Below are 15,599 nucleotides of genomic sequence, written 5' to 3'. Positions count from 1 at the left end.
ATCAAAGAACCACAGTTTGTTCGTGGTTCTTGAAACTACACTTGTGAACACATCCTCTCCAACCCTCCCAGGGCCGCAGAGGCTCTGGATAATCTAGCATCCGTTGCTTTCTTAAGAGTAAACTTCGGTCCTGCAAATACCACCCCAAGGTATGTGTATGCATCTGTGTACTCTACTGTATCCTGGCCATATGCAAATGTAGGTGCTGATCTAACCCACTGCGGTGTGGTGTTAAACACCATAACTTTGGTTTTACCCATGTTTACCGACAGTCCACTGTCCTCCGCGAATTTATGTAATGCATCTAGCTGCCTCTGCATTCCATCTGGTGATTTTGCTATCAATACAATATCATCTGCATACAACAACAAAGGGATCCATGACCCTGCAAGTTGAGCCCCTCTGTCACCCTCTCTATCAATGTAATCTGATACCTCATCTATGTACATACCAAATAAAGTAGGGGACGGTGGGCATCCCTGCTTTACTCCAACGGTGGAATGAACAATGTCGGAATCCCCTTCTGGAGTACGTACATAACCAGTTACTGACCCGTATAAGGCCATGATCCCCCAAATAATCTCTTTGGGGACCCCTAACTCTTGCATCCTGCGCATCAATCTGGCCCTTGGTACTGTATCAAAAGCTTTCCGAAAATCCACAAAGCAACAATACATCCTTCTCCCATTTGCTCTTCCTTCCTCAATAATGGCTCTGAGCGTAAGAATATGATCTAAAGTGGAATAACCCCTTATGAATCCAGCTTGTCCTGTTGCTCTTATGCCCTCATTCTATGCCCATCTACTCAATTTTTGTTCAAGAATGGATGCGTACAATCGGGTCAAAGTGTGACCTACCATAATGGTACGGTAGTTCCCGGGTATCATAGGATCCCCTGACTTGAAAATAGGTACGATAGTAGATAATTTCCAAGATTCAGGTAATCCTTCACACATGACCCGATTAAACAGAGGAGCAAGGACTTCTGAAAGTAGATCCCTGGCATGGATCAGATGTTCTGCTACTAAACCATCATGATCATATGCTCTTCTTGTCTTCATCTTATCAATGGTTTTTTCCACCATTTTCGTAGTAAAGAAAGTACTAGTAGCAGGGCATGGCTCTAGCGGATGTGGTAATGGAGGCTGTTGTAACTAAGTCAAACTTTGTAAATAATTAATTTATTTACGAGAAAAGAATTATCTAATTAGTTGTGTGCACACCAGAATAGACCTAGCAGTTCTAAGGCCTCAGGTGAGCCTAAATGCGGGCCACAACACCTCAAAGGGACCTTAGCAGAAATTACCCTGAAGCCCTAGTGATTGGGAAATCGGGTCTTCAGAAATGGGTAAGCAGTAGCCTCAGATTTTAGGCTCAGGAAAAAAAAATACGCGCGTCAGTACAAGCACATGAATGAGATGGGGTCCTTAGAACAGTGACCCTAAGGCTAATAAAGTTAATAAAGCCTTAGGGTAAGTTTCGTTAAATTAAATTTAACGGTCCGTGCCCGGGCAGGCGGCCGGGTTAGTGTGAACAGGTAAAGGCGGTGCAATGCCAGTGCGGCATTGCGTCGGCAGACCTTTGGTGTTCTCATAAAAGAATCATTGGTAGCATTTGTTAGTTAGTTGCACATTTCTAATTAATGAGCTAGAAGTTTTTAAAGTCAAAAGTTGAATGGTTTTTAAGTTTTTAAAGTAAGTGTGCCAAGTGGCACACTTACCAATGCAAACTAACTCTCTCTCACTCACTCTCACCCTCTCTCTCTTCCTAGCGCCCCCTCTCCCTGATGGCTATTTAGGAGCCCCCCCTCCCCCATTTTCAGGGCTGGCAGTGCACCTATCCCCCCTAATGTGAGCGTGCTCTACGCGGTGGAGCCCTCCATTGAAGCTTGAGAGCAGCCCCTTGCGACATATGTGGTAGCCTTGTGCTCCCATTGTCAAGAACAAGGGATCTCAGAGTCATAGACACCTTCTGGTGAAGTTTCATCGTGAGAAGCTGCCGTAGACGCTCTCTTAGCAGAGTGCGGCTGCTGTAATTCTCTGTTTTCAGCCCCTAATCACCTCGATTAGGGCTGTTTTCAGCAGATCAGCCATAGAAATTCTCTTCTCCCTCCTTATCCTAAGTCTACATCAAGTTTGGCGCGATTCCATCGCGAAGAAGACCTCTGTTTCGGCGTAGGGGTGTGCATAGGTAAGAATTTCAGGTTATGTGCAGAAAATTACAGCAAGCATGTGCGTGTGCATTTTGCTTGTTTCTCTTTTGTGTTTGATGCATGAATGAATGAGCATGAAGGCAATACATAACGGAAGATGGACTCTCCTCTGTGAGAGCTTCCGATGAGTTGTTTTGGAAGATAGACTCTCTTTTCGAGAGCTTCCAACCAGTCTCGCAGAAGAGGGGAAATCCCCTAAGCAGAAAGAAAGTGGAAACACTTTCTCAGTCAGTAGTCAGAACAGAACAGAAGAAAGAATAGAGGACGGGCGTATGCCTCGTTCCTGTGCTTGTAAAGATTCTCCCTTAGTAATAAAGATATTCTCTTTATGGGGGGGGGGACCAGCCCATCTTCTGGTCCCCAATGGAGTGTCAAGTTTTCTCTCTCTCTCTAATTCTCTTGAGTATTTGAAGTGCAATTAAACGTCAGTTTACGCTTCCGTATTTTTGTGACAGTGGTATCAGAGCAAGGTCCTCTCTCTCTTCCTGAAGGGATTGACGACTCTTGGTAGACTGCAGAAATGGGAGGACGCGAGATAGAGTTCTCTCTCCTTCAACAGCAGGTGGAAGAGTTGCAGAAAGCTCTCTCCCATCCAGAAGTCCAAAAGATTCTCCATACTCTTGAAAAAGGGAAGGAGAAAATGCCGATGGGGTCGGGAGAAATCCCGCAGAACCCAAAGGCGCCACAACCAAGGAAAGATCCTTTGATTGGAACCTCCAGCATGCACGAGAGACAGAAGAAACCTCCAGAATGTCATGTGTGGTTTAATCCAAAAGTTCAAGAGCAGGATCCCCCTGATTCCCCTCAGTTCTCTTTCATGAAGGATCTGGATGACATAGTTGCTCCGGAAGACATGTTTCTTGACGATCGGTCGCAGCAAGAAGTGCATTCAAGGGAAAGTACTCCTGTCCACAAGGAGTCTAAGCATAGAAAGAAGGAGCACCATAAGAAGAAGCACCACAGGCAGAAAACATTCAAGTCGGGAGATAAAGATGTGAAATTCGACACCTACAATGGATGGCGTGACAATGACAAAGCTTTGGCTTTCATCCGTCAATTTGAAGTTGCATTTGCATAAGGGAATTTTAAGGAAAGATCCAAGCTTCGCCATGTCAGTTTGTACCTGAAAGGCACTGCCAGCAATTGGTGGTTAACCCTTATCCTGGAAGATCGCAAACCCCAAGATTGGACTGCCTTCAAGAAGGAGTTCTACGCACAGTTCCTTCCTCCAGACTATGAGGAAGAGGTAAAGAAAGAATGGGATCGACTTTCACAGTCAGAGAACGAAACTGTTCCACGCTATGTGGATAGGTTTTGGGACGTTCTCTTGAAAGTCACTCATTTCAAGAAGATTGACGATTCGGAGAAGATGCGCAAGTTTGAAGCAGGTTTGCATGAAGCCTTGCAAAAGGCTATGAAGCTTTACCCTCGAGGTAACTTGCAGATACTTATGGAATCAGCCCGCATAGCTGATGGAATACATGACAAGGGTACTCCCAGGAAGATGAAGCAAAGCACTTACCATGCCAAGCAGAAGGCTCTCCATGAGCAGCCTACCTCTTCTACTTCTTCTCAAAAGAAGAAAAGAACCGCCTCCGAAGCAGAAGCAAAGCCAAATCAGCCCAAGAAAGGGAGATATCTCTCTCCTGCTGAGTTGCGAACCAACATTAGTGAAGGAGGATGCTTCAAGTGCGGACAAGTTGGTCATATGAAGGGTGACTGTCCAACCAAACCTCCACAACCACCCTCTTCCAATGCAGTCCCAGATGTACAGGGAAATACAACCAAGGATGGAAAAGAAAGAGCTCTTCTCAAAGCATGGGGTAGTATCAACAACCAGCGGGCTCTTATTTTGTTTGACCCTGGTAGTACAGATAACTTCATCTCTACCAAGCTAGCTGACGACCTGAACTTGCAGCCCAATCGTTTTGGAGTCTCTATTCAAGCGCAATCTGCTTTCAAAGGGCAGAACTCAAACTCTACTCCAATCATAGGGAAGTTGAATCTAAAGGTCGACAACTACAAGGATCAAGAGTCTTTCTTACTAGCTTCACTTGAAGGATGCGATGTTATCTTGGGAATGCCTTGGCACTACAAGATGCATCCCATTCCTGACTATGTTCAGAAAACCTTATCTTTTGCTCATAAAGGAAAGGAGTATCTTGTACTTGCAGATGCAGGTGATTAGCGTATTCCTATCGCCAATCACATTGCCATCAAGAAAGAAATGAAAAAGTGTGTTTCAGCGTACTTGATTTTTGCAAGAGAGAGAGATGTGTCTGTTTCACAACTTTCTTCCTCTTTAGAGCAAAAAAGACTTAAGTTAATAGAAAGATATAAAGATTGTTTTGCAGATGAACTTCCAAATGAACTCCCACCTTCGCGACCTGAGGATCATACAATTGATTTGATCCCAGGAAGTTCTCCTCCAAATCAGCCCCCTTATCGAGTTAGTCTAATGCAGCAAGAGGAAATTCTCAAGCAGGTTAACGAACTTTTGGAGAAGGGCTTAATAAGGCCTAGTACTTCTCCATATTGTTCACCTGTCTTGCTAGTACAGAAAAAGGATAGCACATTCCGCATGTGCATAGACTATAGATCTCTAAACAAGATCACAATCAAGAATCGATTTCCAATCCCTCGGATTGACGACATTCTTGATAAGTTACAAGGAGCCAGTGTCTTTAGTCGTATAGACTTGAAGAGTGGTTATCATCAAATCCGCATAGCTTCTCAGGATGTGCATAAGACTTCATTTAGAACAACCTTCGGGTTGTATGAATTTCTAGTGATGCCTTTTGGGCTCACTAATGCACCAGCTACATTCAACAGAATGATGGATAGAATCTTCCACTCATACAGAAACTTTACAGGCGTTTTCTTTGATGACGTCTTAATCTTCTCAGAGACAGAAGACGAACACTATAACCATCTCGCCTTAGTGTTTGAAGAATTACGCAAACACAAATTATTTGTGAATGCTAAGAAGAGTGAGTTCTTTCTAAAAGAAATCCACTATTTGGGCCATATAGTATCTCACAACCAGGTGAGAATGGACCCTGATAAGATTCAAGCAGTTGTAGAATGGCCTACGCCAACTACGGTACATGATGTACGAAGTTTCCTTGGCCTCTGTTCTGCTTTTGCCGCGATAGCAGGTCCCCTCCATGACCTCACAAAGAAGCGAATTCCATTCCATTGGGGGTCTGGACAAAACAAGCTTTCGAAAAGCTTAAGTATCTACTCAGTCACGGACCTGTTCTCACCGTCCCTGATCTTCGCAAACCTTTCGATGTATACTGCGATGCATCTGGAGATTGTGTAGGAGCAGTTTTGAACCAAGAGGGTCACGCGATAGCCTATGAAAGTCGGTGCCTTAAAGATGCAGAGTTGCATGCCTCCATATACGAAAAAGAGCTAATGGCAGTAATTCATGCTCTTTCCATTTGGAAACACTATCTATTAGGAGCTGATTTTATTATCAAGACAGATCATCAAAGTCTTCGCTACTTTCTCACACAGAGAAAGTTATCAGAAAAGCAGATGAGATGGGCCAACTTTCTTTCAATGTTTCATTTTCAGATTTTACACACTTCTGGAACAAAGAATGCAGCTGCAGATGCTCTCTCCAGGCGTCCAAAGATCAATGCACTAACAACAATTTATCATGAGGAACTAGAATCTCTCAGCGAGATGCATCCTCAAGATCCAGACTTTGCCACAATTTGGGCAGATCTTCAAGCTGGTCACTCAAAGCCACATTATTCTATCAGGGATAATACACTCTATCGTCAACAAGCAATATGCATAGCTCAGCCCTTACGACAAAAGGTGATGAATGAAGCACATAATTCTCCTTATGCCGGGCATCGGGGAATTGCTTCCACCACTAGTGCCCTCGAAAGGTATTTCTTTTGGCCAACACTCCGTGCGGACATTGAAAAACATGGACGTGAGTGTTTAGTCTGCCAAAAGGTAAAATATGACAGACATAAAGTTTATGGCAAGCTTCAGCCACTCCCTGTGCCTAACACGCCATGGGAAAGTATTGCCATGGATTTTATTACGGATCTTCCTCGATCCAAGAATGGAAATGATGCAATCTGGACTATAGTAGACAGATTCAGTAAGCAAGCCCATTTTCTTTCAGTAAAGAAGACGATCAAAGCTGATCACATGGCTAGAATATTTCTAGCTCAGATTTTTAAACACCATGGATTGCCAAAGACTATTGTGAGCGACAGAGATCCCCGCATGACTAGTCTATTTTGCCAGGCATTGTTCGAAAACTTGGGAACTAAGCTTGATTTTTCATCAGCTTATCATCCTCAAACGGATGGTCAAAGCGAAATCGCTAATGCCACTGTTTTAGATCTCCTCAAGTGCTATGTTTCGGAACGACAATCCAAATGGGAACAATACTTACCAATAGTTGAGTTTGCGTATAATAATACCATACATTCCTCAACTGGTAAAGCTCCTTTCGAAATTATTTATGGGAAGCCACTCTTACTTCCTATTATGGTGACCAAAGAAAACATCTTCGCCGCAGATGAATTTGTGCGCAATATTGATATTGCCCATCAACAAGTAAAGCAAGCGATTCTTCGTACTCAAGAGCAACAGAAGAGAAAAGCAGACAAGCACAGAAGGAATCTCAATCTTGAAAAAGGACAATATGTCCTTCTTCGGTTTGAGAAAGCTAGATTGAAAAAGCGGGTCGGCAAAGGGAAAGTTGTCAAACTTTCCCATAGATTTTACGGCCCTTTCAAAATTACAGATAAAGTCAATGATGTGACTTTCAGATTGGATTTGCCTTCTAACTGGCGCATCCATAATGCTTTTCATGTCAGTCTCCTCCGACCATATGTTGGACCTCCTCCAATGGCGCCCGTACAAGAAGATCCTCCAGAAGTCGAAGAGACCGAGGAAATCCTTCAACCTGAACAGATAATACACCACTCGGAGAGACAACTCAAGTCGGGGAGTCTACATCGAAAGTATTTAGTCAAGTTTAAGAATTACACTCCTTTAGATGCAAAGTGGATGACTGAGTCTGATCTTAAGGACTACCCCGACATCTTGCACAGTTATGTTGACGCTCTACAGTTGAGGTCAACTGTTTAGAACCAAGAGGGATGTAACTAAGTCAAACTTTGTAAATAATTAATTTATTTACGAGAAAAGAATTATCTAATTAGTTGTGTGCACACCAGAATAGACCTAGCAGTTCTAAGGCCTCAGGTGAGCCTAAATGCGGGCCACAACACCTCAGAGGGACCTTAGCAGAAATTACCCTGAAGCCCTAGTGATTGGGAAATCGTGTCTTCAGAAATGGGTAAGCAGTAGCCTCAGATTTTAGGCTCAGGAAAAAAAAATACGCTCGTCAGTACAAGCACATGAATGAGATGGGGTCCTTAGAACAGTGACCCTAAGGCTAATAAAGTTAATAAAGCCTTAGGGTAAGTTTCGTTAAATTAAATTTAACGGTCCGTGCCCGGGCAGGCGGCCGGGCAAGTGTGAACAGGTAAAGGCGGTGCAGTGTCAGTGCGGCATTGTGTCGGCAGACCTTTGGTGTTCTCATAAAAGAATCATTGGTAGCATTTGTTAGTTAGTTGCACATTTCTAATTAATGAGCTAGAAGTTTTTAAAGTGAAAAGTTGAATGGTTTTTAAGTTTTTAAAGTAAGTGTGCCAAGTGGCACACTAACCAATGCAAACTAACTCTCTCTCACTCTCACTCTCACCCTCTCTCTCTTCCTAGCGTCCCCTCTCCCTGATGGCTATTTAGGAGCCCCCCCCTCCCCCATTTTCAGGGCTGGCAGTGCATCTATCCCCCCTAATGTGAGCGTGCTCTACGCGGTGGAGCCCTCCATTGAAGCTTGAGAGCAGCCCCTTGCGACATATGTGGTAGCCTTGTGCTCCCATTGTCAAGAACAAGGGATCTCAAAGTCATAGACACCTTCTGGTGAAGTTTCATCGTGAGAAGCTGCCGTAGACGCTCTCTTAGCAGAGTGCGGCTTCTGTAATTCTCTGTTTTCAGCCCCTAATCACCTCGATTAGGGCTGTTTTCAGCAGATCAGCCATAGAAATTCTCTTCTCTCTCCTTATCCTAACTCTACATCAAGTTTGGCGCGATTCCATCGCGAAGAAGACCTCTGTTTCGGCGTAGGGGTGTGCACAGGTAACAATTTCAGGTTATGTGCAGAAAATTACAGCAAGCATGTGCGTGTGCATTTTGCTTGTTTCTCTTTTGTGTTTGATGCATGAATGAATGAGCATGAAGGCAATACATAATGGAAGATGGACTCTCCTCTGTGAGAGCTTCCGATGAGTTGTTTTGGAAGATAGACTCTCTTTTCGAGAGCTTCCAACCAGTCTCGCAGAAGAGGGGAAATCCCCTAAGCAGAAAGAAAGTGGAAACACTTTCTCAGTCAGTAGTCAGAACAGAACAGAAGAAAGAATAGAGGACGGGCGTATGCCCCGTTCTTGTGCTTGTAAAGATTCTCCGTTAGTAATAAAGATATTCTCTTTATGGGGGGGGACCAACCCATCTTCTGGTCCCCAATGGAGTGTCAAGTTTTCTCTCTCTCTCTCTAATTCTCTTGAGTATTTGAAGTGCAATTAAACGTCAGTTTACGCTTGCTTCCGTATTTTTGTGACAGCTGTTCAGATACCATATATAATGATGTTACATATTGACCCCAGATCTCAGGAGAAGTAATCGTCGGAGGCGGTGAGTGCTCTTGAAATAAGCGCCATGTCTCATGTGAGTCCTGACTCAAGAAGAGCTGATATAAATCCTTCTCCAGTTTGGCTAAAAATGCTCTTTTCTTGCGACGTACTATACGCCGAAGAGCAATCCGAGACTGCTTATATGTGATGATCCCAAGTGTAAGCTCTTTCTGGACCTGGGTTCTCGTCTCTCTGCATTCCTCGTCATACCAATTGTTTTGAGGCATGTTCCCAGCTCCTCTCTTTTGATCAGGTTGAGTATGTGGGTATGTCTCTTGTGCTGCTCCATGTAGTATCTCTGTTAATTGAGAAGTAATCTCCTCTACAGTATATACTGGTTCGGCTGCCCATATCCTATTATAGATCTTTTCCACATAGATTGAATCAGTTTCTGGCGTGAAAGTATATCTTGTGTGTGTCTTCTTCCTTTGTACTTGAGAGGCATTGTATTGGAAGGAGATTGATAAGGTCAAGAGAGCATGAGCCACTGCAATCCCAACCAGTTTGGGTCCCACCTTAAAGTCCTTGATACTAGAAATAAAGCTTGGTGAAGTCATGACATAATCTATTGTACTGGCCGCATGCCTGTGCGGGAAGCATGTGAATCCCCCAGATAACGGGAAATTCTCTAGATCATGAAGTATGGCCAAACCATATATAGTTTCCATCTCCATGAGATGTCTCCCATATTCAGTGTGTTCTTTATCCTGTGAGTTTCTAGTAAGCCCCCTCTGTGATAAATCCACTTCTCTAAGCATTTCCTTTGAAGTATCGTAGAATACTGCTTGAGAGTTGGCCGTTCTGGCATTAAAGTCTTCTAAGATAACGATGTCTCCATCTCTAGAGAACTCCCATATATCATTATTCAATATGGAGAAAGGGGATTGTCCTTTAGGTGAGGAGTAGACTGAGGTACTTGGAGGGAAGTAGCATATAGCGATATATAGAAATCTACCTGTCTCGGCTCTCATTCTCACCCACATACACCTTGCTTGCTCATCTTTCTTGATAATCTGTAGTAGTGGTTTCAGCTCCTCTTTAAATAAGACTGCTACTCCTCCTGAACCCCGGCTACCCTGTAGAGATCTCTTGTCTGGTCGACCAGCTGTTTCCCATAAATAACCCTTCACATGTGGCATATGCTGTCCCGCTATCTGGTGTGTCTTTGAGTAGAAAACTATGTCTCTGTCCCTAAAGCTGTCTTCAAAGGCACCTACATCTAGCCTATATGATCCATTACAATTCCACGCCGCTATCCGGAGCGTCGCCCCATAGGTCTCGCACCGTCATGGTGAGCGCTTTTCTAGAACCACTACTTTCCCTCCTCTATACGAGAGAGAGAGAGAGAGAGAGAGAGAGAGAGAGAGAGAGAGAGAGAGAGAGACCCGATGGGGTCCCAACCAACCCTCTCAAGGGACCCCCACACCGTGGCTGATGTGGTATTTTCTTTTGATTGCGTGAATGAAATGTACACACATGGAATACCTCAAGTGTAGACTCTACCGACTCGAATGGGAAATGTCGCTGCGGTAACTCCTCAAGATGAGGGACCTCCGGGCTGATTTGATGCACCTTTGGATCCTTCTTGATGTGGGATTGCTTATGGCCACCAAGGGGTAGATCTAGGGCTGAATTGGGCTCCCGATGTGAGAGGAATGAAGGGCTGAAAAACTCAGATCTTGACGATGCCGATGATGGACAACAATGGGTGCACTCGACCGTGAGGGAATGGCCAAGGAGAGGCTGGATGGGCTGTTGATGTACCGGCTGCAATGGGAACTGCTAGCAACTGTGAGGGAAGGGCTGCGAACTGAAAACGCTAGGGGCTGATTTGCAATTCTGGCAAGGGCTAGGGCTGTGAACTGCTGTCGCTGGGCTGATTTGGCAATTTCACAACAAAACGCTGCGGTTGATGGCCTGCTGTAGGAAAGGCCAGGGTTGAAGGCTCCAGATGCCAGGCTGAATCTAGCGCTATCTTCACTTATGATCAAATACTAGGTTGGATGCTCTCTTTATAGGTGAGGTTTACAGGCTATAAACTTATTTAGGTTGAGGTAGGGCAAAACCTCTGTCAAATTCCTACAAATAAAGAAAAAAAACGATTTATTAATAAGTTTGACCAAGGGGTTAGTTTCTTGGTGAACTGTCGTACATCTACCTGCCCGCGAATCCGATTGACGTGGGGAGGATTCCGCTAACCTAGAACTATATGCACGTCATGCCAAATGCCTACCGTAGTGTAATAACATCTGTCAAAACGCGTGTACAAACCATTTATGCAAGGGGTTTCAAAACTGGAAAATTGGCTCTAGAAGTCCATGAAGCATGGCCCCATGGCACATAGAGCCATGTGCATGTAACATACCTATGTTCGCTTTCTTTCTTTTATGTGTGCCTATGGTGTTTGCTTGTGCCTGGCGTGTGTGTTTTCTGTGTTTGCTTGCTCAGTTTTTACTATTGCATGTTGTTTTTCTGGATTTTCTCTTGTTTGGTGGGTGCCTGTAAGGGTTGGTGTTGGGATTGGCGGCTGTGGTGCTGAAGGGTTGGTGAGTATGTTCGGCTTTACCCTACTTCATGTTGATGTTTTGCAAGTTGAAGCCCCATTGATTGCTGCTAGGGATGGCTTGAGACTCTCCCCAGAAGTCTTTTTGATGCAAACTTGTTGTGCGGTGGTGATGCACCTTTTGTTGGAGTGCGCCTATCGGCCTCGGAGATCTAGAGTCTGATACGCTCTCTTTGTTGGAGTTTTCGGCTTTATTTCGGTGGCCTGTTTCTGCTATAGCTCGTTTTTACAATCATCCTTTACTACCTCCTCTCCAGCTTTTGATGTATCACCGATCTTTTATATCTCTGCATCACTTCTGTTTGGTCTTATTGTTTTTCACTGCCAGTTCTAGATAGTGTAATGCCTATGGGCTTCTGTATTGTCTTTGGGCTTTTTGTTATCTGCTTATGTAATACAAAAGAGGCCCCTTCCCCCCCCCCCCCCCCCCCCCCCCCCCCCCCCTTTTTTTTTAAACTGATTGAGAGAGAGAGAGAGAGAGAGAGAGAGAGAGAGAGAGAGAGAGAGAGAGAGAGAGAGAGATCTGGCTCTTCTATATTGCAGTTTGCTCCCACATATCATGACTATGTTTTGTATAGTGATGGAAGTCAAGAGGTGCCAACAAAATACAGGGTGAGGACGTTCGTTCCCACTGGGCAGGAGATGGAAACATTGCGCAAACACAAACAAATGTTTGGTGCAGGGAAGCTAGATGAAGCGCATATGGCAGCCGTGCCTCCAACAGATTCTGAGAATAATGTTCGAGATTTGAAGGAAAGGGATGGGATGCAAAATCCTTTACTTTTTGATCCTCACAACCCATTTTCAACAGTCTATGATATGTCTCCTATAGATGGCACGGGCCAGACAGGACGACCGCGGTTACCAGAAGGTAGACCAACTGATTATGATCGAGGAAGGTCTGGTGCAACAGCTGTTGGCAGTGCAGACAGTAGGCGTACAAGCCTCGGGGACGAGGCTCTTGAAACCACTCGACTTGCTCCTGGTCGAAGAAGGTCATCACAAGGGGTTCTTGCAGATGAGACTGACTCTTATGGTGAACATGACCAATTTGTTGAAGGGTACATTCAAAGGTAACAGTCAGTGGGGTTTTATGTTTTCCTCTATGGAATGTTCTTTCGACAGCTTCATGTTGAACAGTAGTGAACGGTTGTCCTCGCATGGCTCTCCACAAGGGGGACTCTGATGCATCGTTGTACAATACACGCGATTAGGGCCTTCTATTTCCAGCCAATGTTCCCTGTTCAGGAAGTGATTGGAAGGAGTGGATGGCTTACATTACAAGGAGCACAGATGTAGGCATGGTATTGGTGCGCTCAGAGACAAGGCTCCAATTTTATCGCGTATTTCTGAGATGTTACTTCAATGAGTAGAAATATTTGTGGAGCAGGGTCCATGAACACTTTTATAACTGGCTGTAAAAGACAATGTAAAAACTTTAGCTTCTGCATCAACATTTTTTTGTCTTTTGCGAGGGCTGTGCAGTGGTGCTGGATTATGAATTGCTTGATTTGTGAAGCAAATGTTTTGGATGGGCTTCTTGGCAGCTTTTCAAGCAGAAGATGAACCAACAATCCCTTCGATGCTTTTGGCTCATGATCTGGCAATTTTTTTGCTGCATATATCTACTAGAACCTCTGTGTCATCTATGTTTGCAGTGCCTTGAGTCAATGTCAGAAAAAGTGAAGTTTGCTCATGTTGGATAGTTTATGTAGATTCAGAAAAAGTGAAGTTACTTATAGGTGTGTAAAAAAGATCTCAAATCACTCTCTCTCTCTCTCTCTCTCTCTCTCTCTCTCTCTCTCTCTCTCTCACTCACACGTCACTGGCATCTGTGGTTTAATAATGACATACTCTACACGTTGGAAACCTCAGTACTGAGTATGGCTTGACTTGATCCGAGGGCACTCCACTTGATATGTTAAATCTATAGCTTTCATATTGGGCTGAACCCCTTTGTGGGCGCGTGCGCGCGCACACACACATCACTATCTTTTACGTGTTCATTCAAAAAGTCTTCCAGTGGAGGCTTCAAAATTGTATCCTTGTTTTTTGGCTTAATCTTGTCTTTAAAAGAGGAGGTTAGCTTACTTTGAGTGGTACTTCCATCTACAACTCATTCTAAGCCTATCCACACACACACACACACACACACACACACACACACACACACTTTTGGTCAGTTCATCTGATTGTGAGTGATACATCTAGCTATACACACTTACACTTGAGCTGTTGGTAGAGTTGATGGCTTTATTGTCTGATGGAGGATTATTTTGGGTAGTTACTTTTTACTTCCTCAATGAGTGATTCTGGCTCATGATGTGCACGATGAAGTTGATTAATTCGATGTATTGGGATGTTCACCATAACCCTTTGCTTTTTAGTCTCCTCTTTAGATATAACGATCAATGATTACTATAAGTCTCTACTTGGCACTTCCTACCTTCAAGGAGTGGCTTCGAATTGCTTTGATCATATTTGACCAACCCACATGATTTTCTCATATTAAACTCATTATTAATGTGGGTTAATAAACGGGAACAAGGGTTAGAATATGGACATGTGCTTATGGATCTGTCTCAACACGCGGCCAATGTTAAAAGGGTTTAAACGAGAAATGGTATGTTAAACAACAATGCTACCGAATGGAGCTTAAAGATTGTAAGGTTAGCTTCATTAAAGACCTCTAAAAGTTAGTGTTCAAAAGTCCTTTGATCTTAGGCAAGCAAGGAGTGACCTTGACGTGGGAATGTTACCCAAGCATCTCATGCTAAGTGTTAGTGGAAACCTTATTCAAAAGCTTGAAGTGTTTTTCACATGCTTGAATGACGAAGATTTTTGAAGTATTCAATTCAAAAACAACTCTTAAGAGAGATCAATCTTTTCATGTTTGATTGACTAAGTCATTGAAGGATTTAATTCAACCAAATGACTTAATAATCATAAAAGACACATGTTCAAATGATCTTCCACATGTGGTTCTCATGATGTGGTTGCATGTTATTGAATAGGTTTTAAATGACTCCAATGAGAATTTAGATACATAAAAATAAATAATTAAGTTCTTTTTCTCAAAGAAGAAAAAGAGGACACATGTCCAATTGAAATAATAAAATAATATGAGAGAGAGAGAGAGAGAGAGAGAGAGAGAGAGAGGTGGACCAAGCATGAGAGGGAGATATACTCTTCCACACACATACATATTCTCACATAATCACATACATATTCTCATTATGTGGAGTGCAAAGTGCAAAAGCTCTATCTCCTTCTGCAAGTTTGTTGAGAAGTGGAGAGCCCACACCAACACTCTTGGCTATGGAATGTAAATCCAACGAAGAGCCATGCTTCAATGCTTAAGCTTGCCATCTTCTTCATCTTCATTACTATTGCTATTATGCTATGCTAAGCAAAAAGAGTGATGATAAGTGAGGAACTATTTTTTTTTCTTATGTATGATTCTTCTTCCTCTTTCCTACCTTCATTCCTCGCTAGCTCTCTCCACCTTCGAAGGTGTTTGAGGCCTTGGGACTTGGGATAGTTAATGTTTTTTATAAAGTTTATGTTAAGCTCGTGATGCATGAAGCTTTCCATCTTCATAACATCACCAAGGTCACAAGGAACACAAAGATTGTATTGTAACAAGTCTCTCTTGATGGGAGAATCTATAATACAAACGCCTTTTGGAGGGGGGATCGGCTCCAAGTAAATCCGGTCCTCAACTATTGTCATGTTCTCTAATACTTTCTTTCTTGTAAAAGTATTATTCATGCCAAGTTAATTAAGTATTACGTTCATGTTGCTACTATCAATTAAGTTCACCCTCTATGTTCTCAAAGTAATCTAAAAAAAATGCTCACTCTAATTCTCTTAATTTCGCTATTCTCAAAGTTCATAGACCATTTCCATTACATTGGTATTAGAGCATGTGGTTTCTCTTTTCTTGCTTAAAAAGAGAGGTCTTTAAGTAGTCTATTAATGGTTGGTTTTGTTAATTATACTAGGGTAAGTGTGACTGATTATCGGTTTTGTTGAGCTCGCTATATGAGATATGGTGTATACTTGTGGAGCTTTGGTTTTAATAATGGGG

General features: G+C 43.3%; 1 protein-coding gene across 1 annotated transcript in view; it reads left to right on the top strand.

Moving 5' to 3' along the window:
- The window catches only part of LOC147458966 (uncharacterized), a 75,895-nt gene extending 62,764 nt beyond the window's left edge, over positions 1 to 13,131 (top strand). Inside the window, exon 6 of the mRNA XM_086510375.1 lies at positions 12,053 to 13,131. Within this exon, the coding sequence (XP_086366501.1) occupies positions 12,053 to 12,586 (534 nt within the window). The 3' untranslated portion in view covers positions 12,587 to 13,131. The remainder of the gene's footprint in view (positions 1 to 12,052) is intronic.
- The last annotated feature ends 2,468 nt before the right edge of the window (positions 13,132 to 15,599 follow it).

Source organism: Adiantum capillus-veneris, chromosome 4 (assembly GCF_014529385.1).
Source record: "Adiantum capillus-veneris isolate H3 chromosome 4, ASM1452938v2, whole genome shotgun sequence".
In the NCBI taxonomy this organism is placed as follows: Eukaryota; Viridiplantae; Streptophyta; class Polypodiopsida; order Polypodiales; family Pteridaceae; genus Adiantum; species Adiantum capillus-veneris.
Note: the sequence above shows the minus strand (reverse complement) of the source record. Positions and strands in the feature narration are given on the sequence as shown.